Below are 26,834 nucleotides of genomic sequence, written 5' to 3'. Positions count from 1 at the left end.
CCTCCTGCCTCAGCCTCCCGAGTAGCTGGGATTACAGGCACCCGCCACCATGCCCAGCTAATTTTTGTATTTTTAGTAGAGATGAAGGTTCACCATGTTGGTCAGGCTGGTCTCGAACTCCTGACTTTGTGACCCACACGCATCGGCCTCCCAAAGTGCTGGGATTACAGGCATGAGCCACCACACCCGGCCGGCAGTCTTGAATTTTTAACAGAGAAAGGGTTGATACAGGGCAGGGCAATTGGGCACAGCAATAGCACAAGTGTGAGGTGGGGACACGCAGGCTGTGACTTATGTCAGGGTGGACAGGAGTGCCGTGTGTTTGAGTATGAGACTGGGGGCAGGAGCATGCACAGACCATGGCTGAGTTCAGGGGAATAGCCAGATTGGTCTTTTCTCATCATCTGCGCTTCACTGCCAGCTTGCCCTACACGATGGTCCCAACATTCCTAGGGGCCTTGGAGGACAGAGGGATTTTTGGAGGTCCCTCCTATTGTCTGCCCACCAATGCTCATGTCTGGCATAGCAAAAATAGAACAAGACACCCCTTTGGAGCCCAGGCTTCATTTAAAGGCAAAGACATTAAAAGAAGGCTCAGACATGGGGTAGAGTGATGGTGGTGGGGAGGAGTGGGACAAAGGGGGACCCTGGGGACAGAGGCTTCAAACCCAAACCAATCCTTTGCCTGATTTCCCCAGAGTTACCTCACACATGGCCCTGCATTTGCCCAGAAAATTAAGAACCAATCAGCAGGCTATCCCAAGGGGCCCCAGGAGCTGCCTGCTTTAATGAGTGCACCCCCTCCCACCCCCAGGCTCTCTCTGGCTGCCTTTGCTGCCTAACTAATCTGGGTGGGAGAGGCACCACTCACTACACAGACTTGCTCCCAATGCCTTTTGCATGTGTGGGACCCGGTCCAGCAATGGCAGGACACCTGTTGAACATCACCCAACCCCGTGGCAGCTGGGCCAAGTTGAGAATTTGCTGGCAGCCGGCACAGAGGTGCCCAGGTGCAGCAGTGACAGAACAGGGGCAGGCTGCTGTGGTAAGGAGGGGTGGGGATTGCCTGGGCAGAGTCCTATCTGGAGGGGCACCAGCCAGCAGCCTGGGCTAAGACCTCACACAGACCCCTGCTCTGTCCCCTTTGAGCTTCAGTCGCCTCATCTCTACAGTTGAGGGGGTGGGATTGGACTTGGTAATTTCTAGGGCCTGCCCTCTCTGACATCTTGGAGGGCTATGATTTCTCACCAATTGTCACCGTGCAAAGCACTGTTTGACCTGGGTTTGACCTCAACTCTGTGACTTACAGGCTGCATGACCTTTGGTAAGCTGTTCCTTTCTCCAGACTCACTGATTCCAATCTGAAAGGAGAACTCAAAGGATAATCGTTGCAAAGTGTCCAGGTCCGAGTTAAATGGGTTCCACTCTTCACAGAGCTGTACCTCCCCTAGTGCCAGTGTCCCCTCTGAGGCCAGCCTCACCACTGCCCTTTTCACATCTGGCTCCAAGTAACAGAAACCCCAACTTGGATCGGCTTAAATACTAAGGATATATATTGTCACACACCACATCAACTCACGACATAGAATGCTGCCAGAATTGGTGGATGCTCAGGCTCAGAAGCGTCCTCGAGGTCTCAGGATCTTTCCAACACCCCAAATTACCATCTTCAGCTGGCTAATGGCTCATGGGGGCCCCTCACCCAAATAAAATGAAAGACCAGCAGAAAAGAGGCAGCCTTTTTTTTTTCTTTTTTTTGGAGACCAAGTCTCTGTCCCCCAGGCTGGAGTGCAGTGGCGTGATTCTGGCTCACACTGCAACCTTTGCCTCCCGGGTTCGAGCAATTCTCCTGCTTCAGTCTCCTGAGTAGCTGGGATTACAGGCAAGTGCCACCTCGCCCAGCTAATTTTGTATATTTAGTAGAGATTGGGTTTCAGCATGTTAGACAGGCTGATCTTGAACTCCTGACCTCTGGTGATCCGCCCCTCTTGGTCTCCCAAAGTGCTGGGATTACAGGCCTGAGGCATCGCACCCAGCCACAGCCCGTCTTCTTGTAGGTGCTTTTAAGGAGCAACTGGAAACCAACCTCACCCAGCCATCCCTCAGCAGACCTCCTTCCTGTCTCATTGGCTGGGATTGGGTTACATGAACTTCCTTGAGCCAATCACTGAGGAGGGGTGTGGCTCTGCCTTGCTGGTATTAATGTGTAAGGTTATGGAGGCGGGGCCACCCGGACCCAAGGGCCATCTCCTGGCGATGAGGCAGGGAGGGGCATGGTGGTGGGCTAGGTGGCCCTCAGTAGAGCCTGGTGATGGCAAAGCCTGAACTGGTGAGTTAAGGGATAGATGGCAGGTCGGACTTCACCTGGTCTAGCCTGCTGGAACCAACATGGGGTGGGCGGTGTAAGTTACTCCTGCCCCAGCACCTTGGAAGGGGCCCATTGCCCAAAAAGCTGCTCCTATGGTTCTGGTCTCCTACAGAGTTCGAGTGGAGTTCCGGGAAGCCATGTGTGCCCACCACCAACTCCTCCTCTCTCAGCCCCACAGTTGGCTTGTCTCCTGGGGCCCCTTCCATCCCCACAGACCCTGCCTTAGTGCTGGCCTCCCCTCAGGTCCCTGCCATCCATTCTCTGAGGAGCAGCCAGGGTGTCCCCTGCCTAGCCCCTCCCCTGGGCCCCTCGTCACTATCACGACAAGGCAAAGCCCCACTCTCAGCCAGGTCCACAGGCCCTGTGCCCTCCAGCCTCCTAGCTTATGGCTCCAGCTCATACAGACATTCTGCAGCCCCACTGGACGGCTTGCTGTTCTCCACACCCATGCTGCCCCCTCCCACCTCCAGCCTCCACCTCTATTGCACTGTCAGCCTGGAATGGCCTTCCTCTCCTTACCTACTGCCCTTGTCCTTCAGGTCCTCCCTGAGGAATGGGGTCAGAAGTCATGGCTTTCTCCTCGCACACCCCAGCTCCCACAACCACAGCTTGCTTAGGACTCCACATGTTTGTGGGTGTCTGTCTGTCTGTCTGCCTGTCTGTCTGTCCCCTATCCTCTTGGAAGATGGTGAGCTACAGGGTCGGGGGCAGAGTCTGGCTCTAGCAGCACCCCACAGGTATCTGGCATGGAGAAGCCCTCCAGAGTCAACATTTGCTGAGTTCAGTGGAGTTGAACTTTCATCTTAACAGCAAAACATCCATTGTCTCCTTTAACCTCACAAGAGGCTTTCAAAGGGAGGAGTTTGAGGCATATCCCAATTGGATAAGGGGAAAAGTAGGTCCCAAAGAGTAGAAGGGACTTGAAGGTCACATGGCAAGTTTGAGGCAGACCCAGGCCCAGAGCCAAGGGGTCCTATCTCTCTAGATACCCCAGCCCAGCATCTGCTCCCAACAACTACTCTTCCTGATGGGGCCACTATGCCTGGGCAGAGCAGGCAGAGGTGGGTGTGCGTGGGCCCAGGGGAAATGAGGCGGGGGGTTGGGAGGGCATGGAATGAAGGCTCTGTCCCCAAGGGGAAGCAGGTCTGCCTCCATGGCTGGGGGTTAATGGCTTTTCTGAAGATCACAGCTGAGGGTTAATGACATTCCGTAATTCCACCACCGCTGTGGCCCTTTCCATTAGCATCTGCAGGCAATGCCTGCCTCTCCCAGCCCCCACCCTGCACACTCGTCAGCCACAGCACCCTCACCGGGACTCTGGCATCAGACTGCAGGTCTTCTAACTTCGAGTTCCTCTAACTTCGAGTTCCCACCACTCCTGCCTGCACATACACAAGAGAGGCTGACCCTCCCTCCCCAGTCCTAGGTCTGAAGGGATCTTTCCTAGGGGACTTGCCCTGGGAAACTACTCAGGGAAAGGGCTGTTCCTTATTGGGCAGGCAACCACTCACCACCTCTGGCTTCATAGGCTCCATACAGACACATGGGTAGGTCCCAGAAAGGGTAGCTAGCATCTACTAAATAACCTTCTTCCAGGGCAGTAGCAAGGTATGGGCAGCAGGGGACTGAGTCACAGGTGCCCCAATGCCTGGCAGACAGTCCCAGCCAGGTGGACCCTCCTGCACCCAGGAGAATGGGGCGGCTCTGGGAGGGACATGGTTTGGGGATCAATCTTGAAAGATCACTCCCAAGCCCCACAGAACTCAGAAGCAACTTCTCTCACCAGACCTGTTGGCCAAGCTCCCGTAAAAAGTGGGATGCTCCCATCACTGCAGTCTCTGTTCAGGTGTCCAGGGCACCCTAGTCCTGAAGTGATTGCAACCCATCTCCCCAGGGCCAGGGGCAGACACAGCTGAGCCTGGACAAACCAGGCCCATTAATGTGACTGTCATCAGCACCCTGCCACTGTGGGGGAGTGGACCTACACTGATATTTCATGATCCTGCATCAATAACTCCTGGAGCCGCAGTGCATTTGTGCTGACCTTTTCAAGCAATGACTGATTCCTGCGGGGCAGCAGGAGGTGGGAGCGGCCACTACTGTTGCTGACAGTCCCTGGCTGGGGAACAGAGGCAAGGCAGTCACTTGGTGGGTCTGTGGCAATGACCCATAGCCCCGCGCTGTGCTGGGACCCTGCAGGGCTGCCGGCTGGGAGTTACAGGCTGATGGCCATCTCCCATCTCCCACCTTCTGGCCTTGGCAGATGCCAGGCTTCCCCCTGGAGCCTCTCCTCATTCCAGGCGTCCTCTGCACAAGATGTGCTCAGTGCCACTCCACATGTTTGCTTGTGCTGTTTTCCCATCCTGAAGACCTTTATCCCTCTCTTCACCCAGCCAGACCTTCTTTCAGAGCCTTTCTCTCGTTCTGCTTCCTTCAAGGAGGCTTTTCTGACCACCCACAGGAACATTTCATATAGCTCTCTTATTGGGCAGTGCTACAGTTAATACTGTCTTGTTTCATTGTTTGAATCATACCCATGTGTGTGCCCTAACTGCTGGCCTAGGGTGCCATCAAGTCCCCCGAGTTCCCACTGGCCCACACTGTGGGCACAGGGAGGCTCTGTAGTCTGCAGAGCTGTCTTGGCCTCTGCAAGGGGCCAGGGAAACTGTGTGGGGCAGAGAGGGGCTGGTGACAAAGACAGAGGTCATGTCTAACTTAGCATCTGTGACACCACCAGCCACGGGTGTGAACACGAGTGCAACACTTTAGGAAAACAGTTTACCAATAATGAATAAGGTGTCCTCAAATACACACGTCCTATAACCCAGCAATTCCATTTTAGGTACTAAATTGTACTAAGGAAGTAATTTGCGATATGAAGATATGTAGCAGAGAACGTTCAATGCAGTGTTATTAAAGGGAAAAATGGGAAGGGAGACATCAGGGCACTCGGACATGACAGAATATCCTGAAGTTACTAAAGTCATGGGTGACGAGTTTTCTGTGACTTTGGATATGCTTAGGTTTTACTGGTAAATGAAAAAGGCAGGATGCTAGAATGGCGATTATACATAAAGTACACACAGAAAAAATCTAGGAAGAAGCACAGTTTTATGAACTGTGTTTATCGTAGGAACACCGGAGGTGTTTTTCTTCTTCCTATGTTTCTGTATTTTCCTAAATGTATTTATTACGTGTGTGTTGCAGTTATTTATTTATTTATTTATTTAGGGACAGAGTATCCCTCTGTCACCCAGGCTGGAGTGCGGTGGCACAATCTCAGCTCGCTGCAACCTCCACCCCCCGGGGTTCAAGCAGTTCTCCTGCCTCAGCCTCTTGGGTAGCTGGGATTACAGGAGTCCCCCACCACACCTGGCTAATTTTTGTATTTTTAGCAGAGACGGGTTTTGCCATGTTGGCCAGGCTGGTCTTGAACTCCTGACCTCAAGTGATCCACTTGCCTAGGCCTCCCAAAGTGCTGGGATTACAGGCATGAGCCACCACGCCCAGTCAGCTTGCTTTTATAACTGGGAGAAACTTTGTGACAAATATAGATACACACAACCAAATATCTGAGTATGCCTTGATTTGGGAGAAGCTGTGGCCCCCACCACCTGCTCCTACCTTCTCCCTCCAGCTGTCCAAGCCTGGGGGACCCCCAGAGCAGCCCCTATGGAATCAGTCCTTCCTCTTCCAAGGCCGAGATGGAGCTACCAACTTCTCAGAAGACACAGCCCTGGTGCTGGAGTACTACTCCTCAGCTTCAAGTACGTGACCCCTGGTGCCTCACCAGGGCAGCCATGCCTCAGGAGATTTGTATTATGAAAGGGTGTTCAGACCATCCCACCTCTGCCTCCCACAGGGCTGGATGGTTCCCAGGTGCCCAGGCAGCTTCCTAGTGCAGGCGGAGGAGAGCTGGCTGCATTCCTTGTCCACAGGCCAGGACACGTGGGCCTGTCCCATACTAGGTCTTAGCCTCAAGCTTTGTTTTATTGCACCCATCAGTGATGGGGGAGGGCTGGAGCCCTCAGAACTCACAGAGAGGGGAGAGGAAGATGAGCTTCAGAGACCAGCTGATCCACAGTCTTCTGCACGGTGGGATTGAAGCCCCCAAAGGGCAGAGACTAGGTTGATGTATATAAATTCCCAGACACACAGAGTATGTTTCGAGTTAGCTTTGAATTCACAAAGCCCTAAAGATGAGAAGAGGATGTATGTGCAGGGAAAGGCCAGGAGGCAGGAAAGCAGGCGGTGGGAGACAGGAGGACTGGATGTCAGGTATTAAAGCAGAGGCCGAAGTGGGGGCTTTGGCAGGAGCCCCAGTTGATCCCTCCCACACAGTGAAAGGCAGCCAGCCGTGGACCCTCGACCAGCCCCTGGGCATCTCTGTGTTGCCGCTAGAGAGCCGTTTGTACCAGAAGATGCTGACAGGGAAAGGCTTAGATGGGCTTCACGTGGAGCGGCTCCCCATCATGGTGAGCCCCCTGCCCTGAACTGGGCCCCTGGCATGCCACCTGGCCCCACCCTGCCTCACCCTGCCCCACCTCACCACACCTCCATAGGAGAATTTGGCTTCTCTAGGAGCTTCTGTCAAGGCACCCACCAGGGAAGCCACCCAGTCTGGGAGTGAGGAGCTCCCTGAAACCCCAGAAGCCAGTCTTGCCTCTGGGACTATGACGAACCAAGCCAGAGAAATTGCCCCTGAGCAACTTGGGAGACAAGTACAGGGAGACCCCATGAGACAGTATAAGTGCTCAGGCTTTCAGCCAGCCAGACCCAGGTTCAAATCCTGTCTTGGCCCCATCCTCACTGTGGAAATTCAGGCACATTGCTTAACCACAAGAGTCCTCGTCTCTAAAACAGGAGCAGCATGCCAAGTACACAATTTCTGTGTGTAACAAGAGAGTTCAGAACTCAGGCTCTAGAACCAGACTGTCTGGGTTCAAATTCTGGTTCCACCACATACCAGCTAACATGACCATGGGAAAACTACTTAAAGTGTCAATGCCTCAGTTTCCTTGCCTGTAAAATGAGTACACGGCAATAGCACTTTTTTCATAGCGTTGCTGTGAGATTTCATGAGAAAACCCATGGAAAGCACTTAGAATAAGTTCTCAACAAGAATGAATAATATTGTTACCATCGTTCTCTATTTCTATGCCACCATTTCCCCTAAAATACTTCTGGCCATCCTGACATAATAGACCTCAACAAGTGAGAATCTCTCTGTCAGATGAGCCTAGTGGTGCCAGACAGGTCTCTAGAGGGGTTTAGAAGGAATGGTGTGGAGGTGGTTTGCAGAAGCAGGAGGCCAGCTCCCACCTCCCTCCCACCCTCCTAGGTACAGCCCCCAGGTGACACCTTCCAGAGAACTCCAGAACAGTAGGTGGGGCAGAGGCGGAAGCTGCCCTGGCCAGCATGATCTGAGTGCTCCCTTCTCCTCCCCAGGACACCAGCCTGAAAACTATCAATGGTGAGGCCCCCACAGTGGATCTCTCCTTCCAGCTGCTTTCCTCCGAGGTAAGGCTGTGGGCCAGGGGAGGGTCAGGGCCAGCAGGCACATGTTAGTGAGATCCAACTTCCTTCACAATTGCTGGCTTTGTTCAGGGACTTCCGGGGGAATGGGACTACTACTTTGGATGGAAGCATCTAAGGGTGATTTGAGACTCCAGAAAAACAGAGAGAACGCTGAGATTAGGAAGAGGAGAGCTGCGAGCAGAGGGCCACGCAGACCTGGGAGTCAGCCTCTGACCAAGCCCAAGCCAAGTCTGGCTCACTGGGATCAAGGTTCTGCGAGGGTGAGCTAGGATATCAGTTTTCTATTGCTTTATAACCAACTTAGCAGCTTAAAATCACGCCCATTTATTAGCTGACACTTCTATAGGTAGGTCCTGTGACACAGGGTGGCTGGAATCAAGATGTTGGCAGGGTCGCATTCCTTTCTGGGGGTTCTGGGGAGGAATCCGCTTCCAAGGTCATTCAGGTAGCCACCACAATCCAGTTCCCCGCAGTGGCGGACTCACAGCCCGGTCTCCTTGCAGGCTGTCAGCCGGGGCGGCTCTCAGCTCCTGAAGGACGCCCGCATGCTCCCTCACAATGGCCCCGTTCATCTTAAGCCAGCAGGCATGTGCAGTCCCCGTCACACCTCAAAACTCTGACTTCCTCTTCTGTCAGCAGCCACAGAAAACTTTTAGAAGTGCTTTTAGAGGGGCTGGTATGACAAGGTCAGGCCACTCGAATCATCTGCCTGTCTTAAAGTCAACAGTGACGTATAACAAACATCATCCCAGGTTCATCAGTCATCATATTCACGGGTTCCAAGAATGAGGGTGTAAAATCTTGGAGGCCTGTTTTTGGAATTCTGTCTACCACAGCTGGGTTGGTCCAAATGTGAAGACACCCAGGGCTGAGCCCTGCCTGCTGGATGAGCCTCGATCCCTCTAGCTAGCTACACCTGGTCTCAGCCCAGCTTAGACCCTGCTCACTTGGCTGCAGTGCACATGCCAGGCACCCGCTGGACTTTCCCCCTTTCCTCTCAGTGGTGCTGGGATGTGGGTAGTTTAGGACCATGAACCCAGAAAGTGTTTGCAGGGACTAATGTCCGCACCAACCCACTCCTGCCTTCTTCCCACGCAGGAAAAATATCCACCAGCTCTTGGCTCTGTGACCTCACTCATGAAGAACACAGGCAATCCTATGGTGTGGAGTATGAGGAGTATATCTGGGCTGGTACCAGCCTGAAAGTGCTTTTACAAGGCCTCTGGAGAGGGTCTGAGACCCCCACTGGCACTCTCTGCTATAGGTATTCAGGATTGCCCTCTCAAGGGTAGAAGCAACAAACCCCAAGAAAGAGGCAGCAGAATCTTGGAGAGAAAGGTCACAAACTTCCCAGTTTGGAGCCCAAACCTCTGGGGCCTCTTCCCAAGGTATAGAGTCTGCCTGTGGCCACTGGCCACTGCCAGCCCCTCCCCACCTCCCTCTGCCTCCTGCCCCTTCCACTGGGCATATGTATCCTAGGACTAAAAGGAGCGTCAGGTGCCCCTTGTCAGGGGACTGACTAGTGGGCCCAGGCAGGCAACAGGCAGGTGGGCAGAACAGTTTCCCAATTGCCCAGGGGCTGGGCACAAAGGTCTCCAGTAATGAATTATTCACCGGAGCTGTGCTAAGTGCAGAATTAATCCCTTTCCTTCCAGCTGGCGGCCTCACTAAATTATCCCTCCAAGTCATGCGGGAAAATGCTGCCGAATTCATTTAGCTGCTGAGTGTTTTGATCTAGGCCTTGTGATTTTAGCGTCTCCTTCCCCCAACCCCCTCCCCCTGGAGGCGGGTAAAAAACCTTTTAGTAATGGATTTCTGAGAAGAAAGGAAAAGAAAGGGGATCAGGATTGGGTGTGTACCAGGAAAACAGTACTAGCAGAAATTCAGATTCTACAGCCAAGAATGCGCGCGTGCGCGCGCGCACACACACACACACACACGCACACTGTACATATAAGCTGTCATTAATCACATGTGAATATCTACACACAGTCACAGACACACAGATGTGTGCGCACATACCTTGGCAAGAAGGACGCACACACTTAATGCATATGTACATGCTCTCACATACATGCAAACTGACACACAGGCGTTTTCACACCTGTAGTGGCACACACAGAAGCTAAATGTCTTTGTAGTGGAAATATTTCTTGGTAAACTATCCAAGAATTGGCCAATAACTGACTCCCTTTGATTCCAGAATCTTAAAGACCAGGTTAGAAGCCTGAGTATAAAGTGCTAATGTGGTTAAATTAAATTCACCGTGAAGTCCTTGCAGCCACAGCACCCATTCATTCATTCTTTTATTCCATGTATATTTGATGAGGAGTCACTGCATGTCAGGAACTATGCAAGGCAAGAAGTAGAATTTTGGCTGCCATTGTGGATTGAAATGGGGAGAATGAGGGGTTGGCAGCCATGGACCTCATTCTGCTTTGAGCTCACACCTTCATTGGGCTTGGACATGGCTCTCTAGTGTCTGAGCCCTTTTGGCATCCTTCTCCCTAAGGAATGACAGAAAAGTGTTGAGAATTCATGAACAGGTCAGATGGCATTGCAGCTAAGTCTAAAGGGCCCCATCCCCTTCTCCACCCCTCATTACCACCTTCACTGCAATACCATCATTGTTCTCTATGCAACTGCAAACATTTATGAAGCACCCACTATGAGCAATTGCTGTTCTGGATTTTAGGAATATTACATTGAAGAAGAAGAAAAAAACCAATAAGGCCTTGTCTTCGTAAAGCTTGCGTTCTTAGCAGGGAGTATGGAACAGACAATAAACAAATAGTTCATAAGCAGATATCAGCTAATGATAAGGGGTCTGAGGAAATTCAAACAAGGTCACATGATACGGAGTCCTTGAAGGGGCTATTTGGACTCCTCATGGTAGCTGAGTACAGTTATGAGCTAAGCTGCTATAACAGAGATCAGGTTTCTGCCCCCTTATTGTTGCGCCTAAAGTGTTGCCTGCGACTTCATCATGGAAGGTACCTGGTATTCATCTCTGCATCCTAGACTTCGGGAAGGCAGCGGCAGGGCTGGGGCCATCAACTCTTCCACCCTTTAAATCAAATATTGCACAATGGGTCCGGAAGACACCACCTGACACCTGGAGGTCTTAGAGTCCTGTGGACACTCTAGCTGCCGAGGCTTGTGATAGTGGGCCTCTCAGGCCCCTTATTCACATGGTCAACAACTCCATCCTAGGGGCAGCTCTTTGCACGTGGTCAGACGTGATCAGTGCTGCCACAGAGCGGAAATGCTTCAGGAGAAATGAATGTGCATGCCCTATTTGGGCCCAGCCCCAGCCCGAGGACATAGGGCTTCCCCTATGAGCCTCCATGTCCAGGAGTTTCGGGCACAGGCTGTCCTGGATAATTGGACATTTTGGTGAACACAGCTTCCCCACACCCACCACCCCCACATCACCCATTCTCAGGGCTCTCAGAACCAGCATGGCGAAATTTGCAAATAGGCAGAGACAGAAGATGTCTCTCTCAACAGCCCACCCTGGACGGCAATCTCCTTGGCAGCAAGTGGTCATCCCAGCCTCTTCTCCTGCGCTGCTGTGATGGAGAGCTCACTACCTCCAGGAACAGGCCTTCCCATGACTGAGTGGTAGAAATGGCCACCCTACATTGAGCTCAACCTGCCTCCTGGGGCCCTCCCTCTGCCCCAAGCTCCTGGCTTTGCCCCTGAGGCTGCAGGGCAACCCCAGCAAGCCTCCTACATAGATCCCATAGTCAACCAACACTTTTGAGGGCAGACAAGATAACAAAGCCTGCAGTCTCAGTGAATGGCAAGAGGTGTTGGTCTCTGGTTTGGAATATTGCACTTGAAGGTGGCTGGTTCGTGATAGGTTCATTTTTTACCCTCTGGTGGGACTTCTCTAGTCATTTGCTGCTTAAAGTGATCTGCCTTAAGATGGTTTGTGTGTGTAGGTGAGTATATGAACACACACAGATCACACAAAAACTAGAAAAACATGTACACTCATATACAAAAACATACACACAGAAAACTTCCCTTTATTGCACATTCAGTGGGGGCTGGCCTTTGAGATCGATTAGGCTCTAAAAATCCATGAGTTTGGCTGGGTGTGGTGGCTCACGCCTGTAATCCCAACACTTTAGGAGGCTGAGGCGGGTGGATCACGAAGTCAGGAGTTCAAGACCAGCCTGGCCAACGTCGTGAAACCCTGTCTCTACTAAAAATACAAAAATTAGCTGTGGTGGTGGGCACCTGTAATCCCAGCTACTTGGGAGGCTGAAGCAGGATAATAACTTGAACCTGGGAGGTAGAGGTTGCAGTGAGCCAAGATGGCGCCACTGCACTCCAGCCTGGACAACAGAGCAAGACTTTGTCTAAAAAAAAAAAAAAACAAAAAACAAAAAACAAAAAACTCCATGAGCCTATGGCCACTCCACATACACACACACATAAACACATACACACACACTTTGGTCTCCTCCATTCCCCCTCTGATCTCGGCCTCTTCTCTTTGAAGAGTGTGATGTGGTCCCCGGGGAGTCTACACTTCCCCAGGCAAAGCAGCTTGGCTCTCTTAATGAACTGGTTTCGAGATCCCACAGTATCCTGGGTGCCCTCCAGCTTGCAGCTAGCCTCTTTGAAGTGAGGCCCACACTTACCAGGTTTTCTGGGCTGACCATGTGGATTGGAACCTGGGATGCGCGCAGTAGGTGCTCATTCATCGGTTCCTGCCTCTCTGCCTGGAATGCACCTCCCCATGAGGTGGGACAAGTTCATGCCGTCATCTTGGTATACAGCAACGTTTCTCTTCTTGGGTTTAAGATTTGGGATCCATCGCCTTGCCCAGATGGGGCACCAGGCAGAAGTAGGGCCTCTCAGATGGGTGGCCACACCCTCCTCTGCCCACAGCCCCCAGACATGCTGGGAGGACTTGAAACCCCCTGGCTTCCTGGGAGTATAGAGAGGGTACATTTGAGGAGAGGTGGTGGTGACACCTGCTGCCACCACTGAGGGCAGGGGCAGCTGCCATGGTCCCATCTGACCTTCCCCCTCCCTCTTCCCCTCACAGGGAGGGAGTGGGGCAAGTCTTTGATGCTACTCTGGTGGCTTCTTTTCAGACTAGTTACAAAGATCTCTCTGGAGACCAGCCCAAAGTGAGGACGAGTGGCCACTTAGCAAATACAGAGGAGAGGGCAGGGGACAGGCAGCATTACGCTGGCTTCTGAAAAATTTTTATAGATTTTTTGTAAGCCACACATGACACTCCTGGGCTAGTCCTTAGAGAAACCACAACACAAACCTCCCTCCATTTCTTCCCCAAGCACAGCAGCCTGAATGGGCCAGTGCCCAGAACAGTACAGCTGTCTCCTCCACTGGTTCTGCCTTCTGAAGGCTGTTCCCACCCACAAGACTCCATCTCTGAAAACACTACCATAAGGATGGATCCAGAGAAAGAGACCCTTTCCCTGCCGCCATCTCACACCATCCCTCATTGCCCTCCCTCCCACACACAAAGCCTCTGCCCGCCTGTCCTCTCATTGCCTCAGGTCAGTTGGCAGGAGGCAGAGGAGACAGATCCACCCCTTGCCAACAGGTGCCCTTTCCCTCACCTGCTCAGGTTCTAGGTCCAGTGTAGAGCTCTTCCCTTCCCATCCAAAGGAAGCTTAGAGCTGGGTGCAGTGGCTCTGGAGAGATTAAAATCTGTACACCTGTAATCCCAGCACTTTGGGAGGCTGAGGTGGGCAGATCACCTGAGGTCAGGAGTTCGAGACCAGCCTGGCCAACATGGAGAAATCCTGTCTCTACTAAAAATACAAAAATTAGCCGGGTGTAGTGTCAGGAGCCTGTAATCCCAGCTACTAGGAGGCGGAGGTTGCAGTGAGCCAAGATCGTGCCACTGCACTCCAGCCTGGGAAACAGAGCAAGACTCTGTCTCAAAAAACAAAAAACAAACAAATTAAAGGAAGCTTAGAATGGGGCGGGAGAGACATGAGAGTCTGTGCTTTCACAAGGCCAACCTGGCCCCCAGATCACGGACTCTCAGTGTGGGAGCAGGGCTGGCCATCCCACCTCTCCTCCTACGCTGCCATGAGGGAGGCTCCTACCTGCTTTCCAGAATGCCTGAATCTCCCCATAGTGCTCCCTGCCTTGGGGACAATACTGGCCTCCCTTGGTGATCTTGCAACTCCCATGCTCCCCACTCCAGAGAAGGAGCTGAACAGTCCCTGCAGAACAGACACAGAGAGTTTGACAGACTCTACTTGGTCATTTCCCATGACAGAGAGCTCATTACCACCCAGAAAGGCCTCTCCATCCTCTACTAGCTCCTTTTTAAACTTCCTTCTGTCTTCTGTCTCTCTTCAGTTTCCTCCCTCTGGCCCTGCCTTTTCCTCCCAGAGGCCCGCTCCAGAGAAGTCAGGGCCTGTGACCATGTCAGCCCTACTGACATTTGCAAACTATTTATGGCATCTCGAGTCTGAACCCACTCTCTTTCCTCTTCCTCTTTGTAGCACTTGGTTTCTGATTATTGTCCTGCTGGTTGTCTCCTCTTGACAACATTCCTCTTAAAGTATCCCCCAAAACTGTGGGGCCTAATCAGCATTAGAGGTAGAGTAGGACCATCACTCCCTCTCTCTGAATACATTCTCCCCTTTGGTGCAGCTGAAGCCTAGCTTTGGTTCTATTTTAGCATTTATCAAAGCAGTGAGGGTCCGTTTAGAGCCAGAGTCTCACTCTGGCACATCAGTAGGCAACATGTGTGCATCTTGCCTCCCTGCTGTTCTATATTGAACTTAGACAGGGTTTCTCCCCTGTGGTGTTTCACCTTTTTCATCTCAGCCCATCTTCTAAGCTTGAGATCATTCTGGACCCTGATTCTATCATGCAACACACAGTCCGATCTGTACCCCCAACCCCAAGCTTCAGGTCATCCGTGGAGGTGGCCAGGACACTTGAAGTGTTGCAGTGTCCACCTTGTAATCCTGTAGACCTGGGCTTGAATCTGGATCTTCCATTTGATCTTAGCCATCCTGAGTTTCACTGTTCTCATCCATAAAAGGGGATTGTAATCCCTACCAGCCAGGAACATAGTGAAGATTGAATGAGGGAGCATGTGCAGATGCCTAACACAGTGTCCTGCAGATGCTCGGTAAAGGATCTCTTAGTGTCGTTCACCCAGGTTTCTGACAAACGTGCTGAACTCATCAGGGATGAGGACAGGGCTCCTGGGGGAGGGGAGATGGTAGAGCCCTGTGAACCCATCACTCGGCACCCGCCCCTCATGACAGCTGCTCCACCAGCTTCACATCCATAAAGACATCAGGAGGCCTTGTCAAGTGCTGAAGATAAACATCGCCAGCACCACATCTGGTCTCACTGCAATTTTCCGAGAATAAAGAAATGGGAAAAGTGACAGACAATCATCTCTCCAGAAGCCAGATTTGCTAAAGTCCTCAATGTACCCTGCCCTGAGTTGGAGGCTGTGGAGCCTAGGAGCTCGCAGGCCAGAGTGGGAAGGGCTGGACCCAGAGGCATACTGCTTCCAATTGCTAGTCATTCAGAAGACCTGCTTTAGCTCATCTCAAATGCCTCATCAGGCTGGGCATAGTGGCTCACGCCCATAACCCCAACACTTTGGGAGGCCAAGATGGGCAGATTACTTGAGCTCAGGAGTTTGAGACCAGCCTGGGCAACATGGCAAAACCCCATCTCTACTAAAAACACAAAAATTAACCAGGCATGGTGTTGTGCACCTGTAGCCCTAGCTACTTGGGGGCACTGAGGCAGGAGGATTGCTTGAACGTGGGAGGTTTAGGCTGCAGTGAGCTATGATGGTGCCACTACACTCCAGCCTGGGCAACAGAGTGAGACCCTGTCTCAATTATTTTTTAAAATGCCTCACCAACCACAGGACCCAGTGTTGCCTTGAGAATGTGAGCCTACAACTCCCGGCTGCAGATGGAGTATATTAAGTCAGAATGCAGAGATGACTGAGGAAACTGGACTTTGGACACTCCCTTCCCTTGCTCTGCTCTCCCTGTGAGCCCAGTGCATAATTGGTAGATTGAAGAAGGGGGAGGGAAGGAATAGAGAGAGACATGGCAGAAGCTTCTAGACAAAACTTCTCAGAAAATGGGAGTTGGTCTTGGGATTCCCCCCTACTCAAAGCCCAACCACCTTAGCATAGACCTCCCTTCAGTCCCTTCAGCCAAGATGTATCGCTGGCCCAGCCAAGGTCATTCATTCATTAACCATTTATTAGATTTATTTTTTATTTTTTTTTTTTTAGACGGAGTCTCGGCCTGTCTCCCAGGCTGGAGCACAATAGCATGATCTTGGCTCATTGCAACCTCCGCCTCCTGGGTTCAAACGATTTTCCTGCCTTAGTCTCCCCAGTAGCTGGGATTACAGGTGCCCGCCACCATGCCCAGCTAATTTTTGTATTTTTAGTAGATATGGGGTTTCACCATGTTGGCCAGGCAGGTCTCAAACTCCTGACCTCATAATCTGCCTGCCTTGACCTCCCAAAGCCATTTATTAGATTTCTAACCTGTGCCGAGCAGTAAAGCACCCCAACAGATCACTACCACCCATCTTACTAAGGGTCCTGGTTGACATTGGTGCATTGAGTATACAGAGGTCAGGAGAAGTGTCACAGAAAGGCATGGTTTGAGCTCTGTTCCAAATAGTGGGTTGGAAATTGGCAAAGCAATGGTGCTTCAGGCAAAGGGACCCCCACATGCAAAGACATGGAGGCATGACAGTGTCTGGAGCACATGACATATGGGAACTGTAATGGGCAGTAAGACTAGAAAGCTAGATGAAGTCTAGATTGTAGAAGACCTGGGTGTTAGGGTGCAGGGTGAGGGCTTTGTCATAAAGTGGCAGGAAACTAAGAAAGGTCTTGGAGCAGCAGTAGGATGTGATCTCAACTATGTTGGAAAAGTCTCTCTGCATAAGAATAGAGGAACCCAAGGGAAAAAATTAAATTCAGAAAGCCAGGTTTCAGGGTGGCAAGAGTGAGCCCACAGTCAAACCACTGAGTCACAGGCAGGACTTCCATACTAAAATCCTCAACAGAATTTTTAAAAATTCTTATCAGTGGCTCAGCTCTCCTGGCCTCACAACTTGCTTTGGGATTAACCCTCTAACAAACACCACTTTCTGGCAAATGAATCATGGTCCCACCAAGGATTAACACTGGAGTCCTTCTTGGCTGGGAGACAAACTCAGAGCTTCAAACCACTGCAGCTGCAAGAGCATGCAGGATGCCATAAATGAGGCTCGCTATATGCAGGGGAGGCAGCAAGCCCTCTTGGAGGGGCCTGTTGTCTGAGCTTCGCCTACAGCTGAAGAGATAAGAACCTACAACTGCAGCCACAGGAAATGACAAAGCAGTGACTGATCGGGGAGCTGCTGCACAGGGCTCATTACAGCGCTTGCCAGTGGGCGAGACACCCTTATCAGGGAGAAAATTGCATCAGGCCTCCTGAATTACTAGCGATTGGAAGCAGATTTCTTGGGACTCACTTTGTTAGATACCTAATGAGCGGGATACAGGCGGGCAGAGCCCAAAGCCGGCAGGGCGAGGGACAAATGTCTTTGTTAAACAGAATTTGTCAGTTTCCGCTCCAGGCCCCCTGGGGAGGGTTCAGGGCCAGCTAATTGAATTAAGAGCATGTGCGCTCCAGCGAGAAGGCTCAGGGCGGGGCGAGACGCAAGCAGGCCGGAAGGCGGGCACTTTCAGCACCAAGGACAGCAGCTGCAGCCTGGCTAGTCTGTAATTGCGGGGCAGGCTGAAACTGTTGCATTTTGCATGACTGGGGATCTAGGGGATGGAATGGGTAGGAGGAAGGCAGAGGATGTTGTGGGGAGGAGGGAGACAGTTGACCTAAGAAGCCTCAAGCCTGTGATGCCATTGGCCTGGTCTGTCTCAACAGACCCAACTCTGCTAGCAACAGTGAGTGCTGGGAGGAGTGAGGAAGGCGTGTCTTCTCCCCAACCATGGCACTTATATGTGGTGTGGGCAGATGCAGCAACACAGGGAGCAGTGGGCTGAATGCTGAGTCTGAGCTAGTGCGTGGCCATGCATCTCTTTGAGCTTTCAAAGCCAATCTCCAATTACAGTCTTAATGAACCAGGATGTGCTACAGCCACGAAGCCACAGGGACAGGGGCCACTTGTCAGCCCCAAGCTGCCCCAGCAGGCAAGGCTTGTCAAATACAGAAACAAACACGCAGGCTTGTGGGGTGGGCCAGCAGCTCCCACCCTACCTGGAGGAAAGGAGAGTGAGGCAAGGCTGGGCTTGATTAGGAGGAGTTAGTCTTGGGATGAGTTAGTCTCCAAGGCTCTCCCCATCCTTCACTGACTCACCATCTCCTATGGGTTGGCTCTTTCTATGGTCTCGAGCAGCCTGGCCCTCTCTGTGGTCTCAGGCAAGCTCCCTTCCTTGAGAAGCAAGGGGGTGAGGGCATAATTTCCTCCCCCAAATGTGAGCTGATTGAAGCTGTGGAGTCTGGAGATGTAATGCTGACCCTAAAGAAGGAGAACTATTAGGGAGAATTTAGACATGATGGGTCTCTTGGTGCCCCTCACCTCACATGACAAAAGCAACTCCCTCTGAGGTGCCCTGCAGGATCTGTGCTGTTTAGAGGTCTAAAGATTTCACTATAAAGGTTACCTCTCCACCTTGCCTCCAAATCCCAGGCCAGATGGATCCTGGCAAAGTTGAATGGGACAGGGGAATGGGAAGGTGGGCAGAGACATGCAGGGTGGGGAGGTACAGGCATGGAGGGGCCATGGGAGCAGATCCTGGCCAGGGTCAACCCCAGGGTAGGGCAGGACAGAACCATTGAGTCTGGCAGGCACTACAGGAAGGGTGACTGGAGCAGGGATGGGCAGGATAGACTTAAAGTCCATAGATACTCTGCCTTGCCTGCCCTCCTTCCCAGAGCCCACCCCCACATCACCCCCTAAGAGACTGATAGGGTAAAGGCACTGGTCTGGACTGAGGGGTTGTTCTCACCTTTATTTTAGCTTTGTGATGAAATTAAATGGATTATACATGGTAAATTTCAGAATCCACATAAAAGTACCTGGTGAGTGCCCAGCTCAGCTCTGACCAGGGGCTCAGTGAACATCAGCTCTGGGTTATTGCATTGACCCATCTGGTGCTGGGGCCACACTGAGTGGATGTCAGGGAGACAGGCTGTGGGGGAGGGAACTCCCTTGCAATTGTCCCTGCTTTCAGTACTGATGGGGGCACCTCTAGAGACCTCTCCCTTGATTTCATTACTTCTACTTCCTCTCCTAACTGGATTAGATGGCAGTCTATGAAATCCAGGGCATGGAGATTGGCTTTCTGCCTGGAAATGAGCAGAAATGTCATTATAGGTCCTGAATCAGCATCTCACCCCAGCCCCAGGGGCCACCTGGTCAATGGGAAGATGGTCTTTGCCCTGTATTTATGCTTTCCTTCATTCTCTCCTGCATTCATCCATCCATTCATCCACCCACCCATTCATCCATCCACACAATACACATTTTGTAGCTCTTCCTCTGCAGTCAATCTGGTGTTCAGCTGTTCTGAGAAGGAGACAGATGTGGTATTTTTTCCTATCTAAAACACATGGCCCAAAAACCCTAAACCATCTGACTCAGATGCTACCCTGGGTGTCTTCACGTCAGTGGGGAACCTCCAAGTGAAACCCGCCCTCCATGAGCCATAGCTACTGAGAGGACCAGGTGGGAGAAACGGCCAGGCCTGATGCCCACAGACAAAACAGGCCCAGGAGTCTTGATCATGAAGTGCAGTAGGTGGCCTGTCAAAATCAGCCTCAGGGTCCCCCAGTGTCCCACTCTTCCCATTCCCACAGTCTTGTTATAGCTGCTTTCTCTTTGGCGTTGTCTAGTTTGCACCCATTTGATGGGGAGTTGGGGGATATAGAGCCCAGACTTAGCCAAATACCTGTATGTACTTGGGTGACTGTCCCTTACTCTATAGACATCGCCAGAAACGTCTTCGCCTTAATGAATTTCTGCACAGCAAAGTTTATTTGAAAGTGGCATAAAAGAATAATTACTTAAAGAATTTCAGCGGTAAAGTGAAGGGTCCTTGTCCCAATTCATTGAGTTAGTATGCATGGACTTTCCTATAGAAGAACCACTTAAAAAGAGGCCCACCTGCACTCATTCCCTCTCTGGCTGTTCAGGGTCAAACACCAGGGCACCTCCAACTCTGAGCGCATCTGTACGAGTTGGCAGTGTGCCCGTTGCTCTATTTATTTCTAGCACAAGACTCCAGACAGTGGAATAATTTGTCTGCTATGCAGCCAAGAGAGGATTCCAACAGCTGGTGCAGGGTGGAACTGGCTCACCTTTGAGGGCCCTGAAAACCCTAGGACTGCATGATTCTTTGAACAATGAGTATGTTTTAGAGATAACCATGAATTTCCAACAGGGCTTTAAAGTAACCCCTCCCCAAAGGGAGCACAGACATGTCCCTAAGCCCAAGGAACTTAAAGTTTTATTTAAAAAACAAAAACAAAAATAGCAGCCAGGCACAATGACTCATGCCTGTAATCCCAGCACTTTGGGAGGCCGAGGCGGGCAGATCACAAGGTCAGGAGTTCGAGACCAGCCTGGCCAATATGGTGAAACCCCATCTCTACTAAAAACACAAAAATTAGCCAAGTGTGGTGGCGGATGCCTGTAGTCCCAGCTACTCAGAAGGCTAAGGCAGGAGAATTGCTTGAACCCAGGAGGTGGAGGCTGCAGTGAGCTGAGATCATGGCACTACACTCCATCCTGGGTAAGAGAGCAAAACTCTGTCTCAAAAAAAAAAAAAAAAAAAAAAGAAAGAAAAGAAAAGAAAAACGAAAATAGCTTAGAGAGCAACATGAAAGCACAGACAGCCAACTGCTAGATCAGAAGAACCCAGAAAATCTACAAGTCAGTGTGAGCTGAGACGTCAAGGCATCCTTGGGTGGTGGGGAGGCTGGTATTTGAGTGGCATCAGACTTTAGACACATGAGAGTGATAATCCTGCCAAGGGAGAAGGAGAACAGGAAAAAAACATGGAGGGAGATGAAGGCTCATCAGAATATACAGAGAGGAGAGACTCTCTGCTTAATGGGTGGTAAGATTGAAGGATGATAGAGGAGATGAAATGGAAAATAAGGGCCGGGCGCGGTGGCTCAAGCCTGTAATCCCAGCACTGTGGGAGGCCGAGACGGGCGGATCACGAGGTCAGGAGATCAGGACCATCCTGGCTAACCCAGTGAAACCCCGTCTCTACTAAAAAATACAAAAAACTAGCCGGGCGAGGTGGCGAGCGCCTGTAGTCCCAGCTACTCAGGAGGCTAAGGCAGGAGAATGGCGTAAACCCGGGAGGCGGAGCTTGCAGTGAGCTGAGATTCAGCCACTGCACTCCAGCCTGGGCGACCGAGTGAGACTCCGTCTCAAAAAAAAAAAAAAAGAAATGGAAAATAGGTCTACATAGCAAAGGGTGTCAAAAGAGTAGAGGATTTTAGAAGCTGTTGTTGCTGCACCAAGTTTGGGTGTCAGAGATGGCATAGTTCATTTATTCTTCCACCAAAAATGTATTGAGTGCCTACAATGAGCCAGACACTAGGGATAGACAAGGTTCCTTGCTGACATGGGACTCCTGGGGAGGCAGTTAAGAAGTAAATGCATTTTTAAATTTTCTGGTAGAGTAAGTGCTATGAACACAGTAAAAGGGGATAAATGAATAGAGAGTATATTGGAACTGGGATTACTTTAGATAGAGGGGGCCTCTATCTCAAAAGGCAGGAACCCCTGAGCAGGTCGCATTTGGGCTAAGACTTGAATGATAAGAAGGAGACAGCCATGTAAAGATCCCTGAGGACCTCCAGGAAGAGAACAGCAAATGCCAAGGCCCTGAGGCAGGAGAGAGCTTGGCTTGTTGGAGGAACAGCAAGGGCCATGTAGTTGGGGCCCAGTGAGCAAGGGGTAGATGGTATGAGGTGTGCACGGGCCAGCCATGCAGGGCCTCCTGAGCCATGAGGAGGAGAGGCTTGGGGTGTAGAAGGTGTGCTTATGGTAGATGGGCAGAGAGAAGGAGCCTGTTCCAAAGTTTCTCCGCACCTTCTCTTCTCAGAGACCAGAAAACTTCTTGACACCAAACAACAGCAAGGCTCTTCCTACCTTGGACCCCAAGATCCTAGATGAGAAGCTGGGAACCATCCAAGAGTCCTGGTCCAAGGACACAGTGAGCTCCACAATGGACTTGAGCACGTCCATGCCACGGGAAGTAGAGGAGGAGCCTCTGGTGCCTGAGACGTCCCGCGACACAGTGAGTGTCTCTCCCCAGGTGGGAAGGGCTGGGGCAGTGGTGAGGCCATGGGAAGGGGACTTAACTGCCATCTGCAGGACTGGTTCATGCCTCAGGTGGCCAGCAGACCTCCCCTTAGGCACACTCTGCATGTGAGTTACCCCGAAGTCAAACTGCTGGGAGCTGTGGCTTCTTCATTTGCAGGGTCTCTTCACCTTTTGAGTGGAACTCCTGTGTAATTTCTTTCAAAACAAACACATGCAACACTTGGAAGCCAGGGTTCCATTTAGGTGTGTAGGCATCAACCCAGAACTTCCTGAGGTGCAGGGCCACTGGGTAGTGGGAAGCACCTTTAAGAGATTCATTTTCACTTATAACGGGAGAAACTGGGGCTCAAAAAAAGAGGACACTAGCTGGTCATGGTGGCTCACACCTGTAATCTCAATACTTTGGGAGGCCAAGGTGGGCGGATCACCTGAGGTCGGGAGTTTGAGACCAGCCTGACCAACATGGAGAAACCCTGTCTCTACTAAAAAAATACAAAATTAGCTGGGCATGGTGGTGCATGGCTATAATTCCAGCTACTCAGGAGGCGGAAGCAGGAGAATCACTTGAACCCGGGAGGTGGAGGTTGCGGTGAGCCAAGATTGTGCCATTGCACTCCAGCCTGGGCAACAACAGTGAAAATCCATCTCTAATAATAATAATAATAATAATAATAATAATAATAATAATAATAGAGGACACCAATTTTGGTGACAGAGTCTGTGTCCTTGATCATGGGAGCTGCTGTGTCTTCCTGTTGCCGGTTGAGCAGATGCTCAGAAAGCCTGGTGGAGGTGGCCAAAGTGACATCCTAATTTGCTGAGGAGTCAGTGCTGGGTCTCAGCCCTTGATGCAGAGCGCTAAAGAATGGGTTACCAAAGAGACAGTCCAGGGAGGTGCTACCCAGTAACCATGGCTGAATTCTTGGGTGGCTTCCTCCCTTCTTCCACAGCGGGTCCCATGGGGAACGCTGCTCTGGAAGATCTTGAGAAAAGGCCCCAGACAAGGCCACCAGTCCATAGGGAAGTCCAAGCCATCCCCCTCCCAGGACCTGACCTCCTCCACCAACAGCCTCCTCATCTTCCCCTGGCACTTCTGCACCTTTCTGGAACGTGTCCCATCGAACGAATAGGAAGGCTGGCTGTCTGCTGGGCATGCCCAGGGTTCTTCCACATGAGCACCCTTGCCCACCTGGGAGCAGGGCCGTCCTGCTCATGCACCACAGCACTCATAGGCCATCTTTATGATTTCCTCCTGTCACCTCTGGCCCTTGAGAAAACAGCCCTTGGGATCAACATCCAGCTCAGCCATAAACTGCATTGAAAATTTAAAAACCCTATCTTTGGAGATTTGGGGCAGCATGAATAAGCCACTTCCTCCTGCCCTCTCCACATCCTGGCCCCGTGGTTCCCCCTTCTTGTGCCTCTAAGCAGAGGTAGTAAAGGAAGAGAGGCCAGGTGCATGGCCCACATCTGTAATCTCACCACTTGGGCCGGCTGAGGTGGGAGGATCACTTGAGCTCAGAAGTTTGAGATCAGCCCTGGCAACATAGTGAGATCCTGTCTGTACAAAAAAATTCAAAAAATTAGCCGAATATGTTGTTGCATGTCTGTAGTCTCAGCTACTCAGGAACCTGAGGCAGGAGGATCACTTGAGCCTGGGAGGTCGAGGTTGCAGTGAGCTATGATCGTGTCACTGTACTCCGGCTTGGGTGACAGAGCAAGACCCCGTCTCAAGAGAAAAAACAAAAGAAAAGAAAAAACAGGCCAGGAAAGAAAGAAAAAGGAAGGTGCCATCACAGGGAAAGGCACATGGGAAGGGAGGAGAAAGAAGGCGTTCCTCCTCAGTCTCAGCCCTGCGGAGGGCTCAGAGCAACCTCTCCTGCTCAGCTGCCCAGGAGGGGCCAACCAGCCAAGCCTCAGCCCTCCCCAAGCTAAGCCTCCACCTTCCCCCAAGGATGCAGACCTCAGCCCCTGACACACACTACCTCTGGGAGCAGGAGCCTCAAGCACCTCCTGGCTGGACAAGCCTCTCACATCAGTCACTTGGGCACTGACACAGCACAACCAAGGAGGAGGAAGTACCCAGCCCTGCTCCTGGTACTGGGCATGGCAGGGAGTCCTTCGTTTGCAGTCTGCTGGTAAAGCATCCAAGGTCTGAACTGAGGTCAGTAGGTCTGAGAGTCTGGATTATTTGAGAGAAACCAGATACAGATGTCTTAAGACCATGGATTTGTTTGTGGGAAGTGAGACGCAAATTGTGGGGTGGGTTGGGTTGGAGTCTGCACTGTGCTTATAAAATTTGATGATGATGATGATGGTGATGATGATGATGGTGATGATGATGGTGATGATGATGGTGGAGGAGGAGCAGAGAGGAAAAAATAGAGTGGAGGAAAAAATGACCTTTAAATATAGAATGGATCTGAGAGGTGGGCAATATAAACAGTGTTTTCAACATCTGAAAGAATATTAGAATAACATGGGTAGCGGACAAGTCTTGATTTTCTCTTAAGAATTAAACCAAAAGAGATGGGACCAGGCTGCAGCTTGAGAAGTCAAGGTTAGCCATTAGGAGGAAGTGTGTTTTGGGTTTTTGTTTGTTTGTTCATTTGTTTGTTTTTGAGATGGAGTTTCGCTCTTGTTGTCCAGGCTGGAGTGCAATGGTGCGATCTCAGCTCACCACAACCTCTGCCTTCTGGGTTCAAGAGATTTTCCTGCCTCAGTCTCTTGAGTAGCTGGGATTACAGGCATGCGACACCATGCATGGCTAATTTTGCTTTTTTTTTTTTTGAGACTGAGTCTCACTCTGTCACCAAGCTGGAGTTCAGTGGTGCAATTACAGCTCATTGCAACCTCCGCCTCCCGGGTTCAAGCAATGCTCCTGCCTCAGCCTCTCGAGTAGCTGGGATTACAGGCACGTGCCACCATGCCCGGCTAATTTTTGTATTTTTAGTAGAGACGGGGTTTCACCATGTTAGCCAGGCTGGTCTCGAACTCCCAACCTCAGGTGATCCACCTGCCTCGGCCTCCCAAAGTGCTGAGATTACAGGTGTGAGCTACCACGCCCAGCCAGGAGGAAGTATTTTTAAGCAACAGTAACCATTGTCAGTGACAGAGGAGTGAGGAGAGAAGGAAGTAGCCTGAGCGTGCTAGGCCGGAGTTCTGGGAGGCTCTGAGTGATACCCAATACCCACAAACTGCAGAGGTGTTGTGAGCTGGGTCTGATGGAGAACTCACTCAAGCATGCCCACCCTGGGCATCACCTCCAGCAGGCCCATCAGTGGCTCATTCACCCAGAGAGAGTGTTCCTGGTCCCTCTACCCTCCCTCTTGCTGGACACCAGGTAAGGCCTTAAGGACTGGCTGCTAGCCCTGGTTTGCTATCGGGTTAGGGCCACTCAGCCACCACCATCCAGCCCTTGAACTAAAGAGCTTATTTTACTGACTTACTCGCCTCTGGGCTCCAGAGCCCTGCCCAGGGCTGGCCCAAGACAGATGTTGGTAAATCCTAGTTGGGAAATGGAATAGAACCCCTGGCTGGACAGCAAGAGAATCAGAGAGAACCTTAGAAAGTATCTAGACTGATTCTCTCATTTTACAAAGGGTGGCAATGAGGTGGCCCAGGGATGGGCAGGAATGGGCCTGCCCAAGGCTTCCTGACATGGCAATCTCATGCTGCCTTGCATCCAGCCAAGGAAATACTGGATGCTACAGAGGCCTGCATGCTCAGTCGACCTGGCACCATTGGGTTCCCCAGAGACTCACAGAGTATCCAGGGCAGTGGGTATGTCCCTCTCCCTTACCCATCCCACTCTGTTCCAGGCACCCCGCCCCTCTTTGTTCCTGACTCTTGGCTTGTTTATCCTCTCACCCCTGGTTCGGTTCCCCAACTCATTTCTCTCTCTCACTCCCTCTCTCACTCGCCTTCTGGTTCTCACTCTCTCACTCTCCTCAGATTTACCAGGCTGGCTATTTCTACCTCTGACACTTTGCCCTAGAGGGGGCCTAGAGACCCAGCCCCCAGCCCCAGCTCCTACCCACTGGCCAGAGCCCAGAAGGATCATAGCTAGGACCCAGACACACATGTTCACGTGGCCGGTAGATCCCAGTTACAGGCAATAGAACGTGGGTGGGTAGCAACAGTGTACGGCTCCATGACAAGCACAGGTAGCCTAGCTGTGTAGCAATGGGTCACTGTTCCATAGCAACCAAACAAAATTACATAGCAATGGATGAACTCAAGCGACCATGAGGCACAGTGACAAGCAGTCGAACATGGCCATGGAGCAGTGGAGTGTCGTTGCATAACAATAGACCCAAGCTGTAGAATCATGTCACACAGCCCTGCACTGCAGGAGGGTGCAATCATAGGAATGAGTACGGAGCACAGTGTGGAAGCTGTGGGCAGACGTACAGAGTAGTAGCACTGGGACACAACTGAGTAACAATGGCACGGTCACAGTGTGTGCGGTTCCTGGACACGCGGCCAGGGAGCGGTGGCCGGCAGCAGGTCCCAGGGCAAGCAGCAGGCACCAGTGACATGGCAGTGGTTGCATAGTAGCCGAATGAAGAAC

General features: G+C 51.5%; 1 protein-coding gene across 1 annotated transcript in view; it reads left to right on the top strand.

The window, feature by feature from the left end:
- CCDC33 (coiled-coil domain containing 33) overlaps positions 1-26,834 on the top strand; it is a 104,649-nt gene that overhangs the window by 38,427 nt on the left and 39,388 nt on the right. The window contains exons 8-11 of the mRNA XM_011968545.1: positions 6,006-6,135; positions 6,710-6,843; positions 7,817-7,888; positions 22,041-22,235. Of these exons, the coding sequence (XP_011823935.1) occupies positions 6,006-6,135; positions 6,710-6,843; positions 7,817-7,888; positions 22,041-22,235 (531 nt within the window). The remainder of the gene's footprint in view (positions 1-6,005; positions 6,136-6,709; positions 6,844-7,816; positions 7,889-22,040; positions 22,236-26,834) is intronic.

This window comes from Mandrillus leucophaeus, unplaced genomic scaffold, assembly GCF_000951045.1.
Source record: "Mandrillus leucophaeus isolate KB7577 unplaced genomic scaffold, Mleu.le_1.0 Scaffold848, whole genome shotgun sequence".
NCBI lineage: Eukaryota > Metazoa > Chordata > Mammalia > Primates > Cercopithecidae > Mandrillus > Mandrillus leucophaeus.
This window is presented reverse-complemented; position numbering and strand designations above follow the sequence as displayed.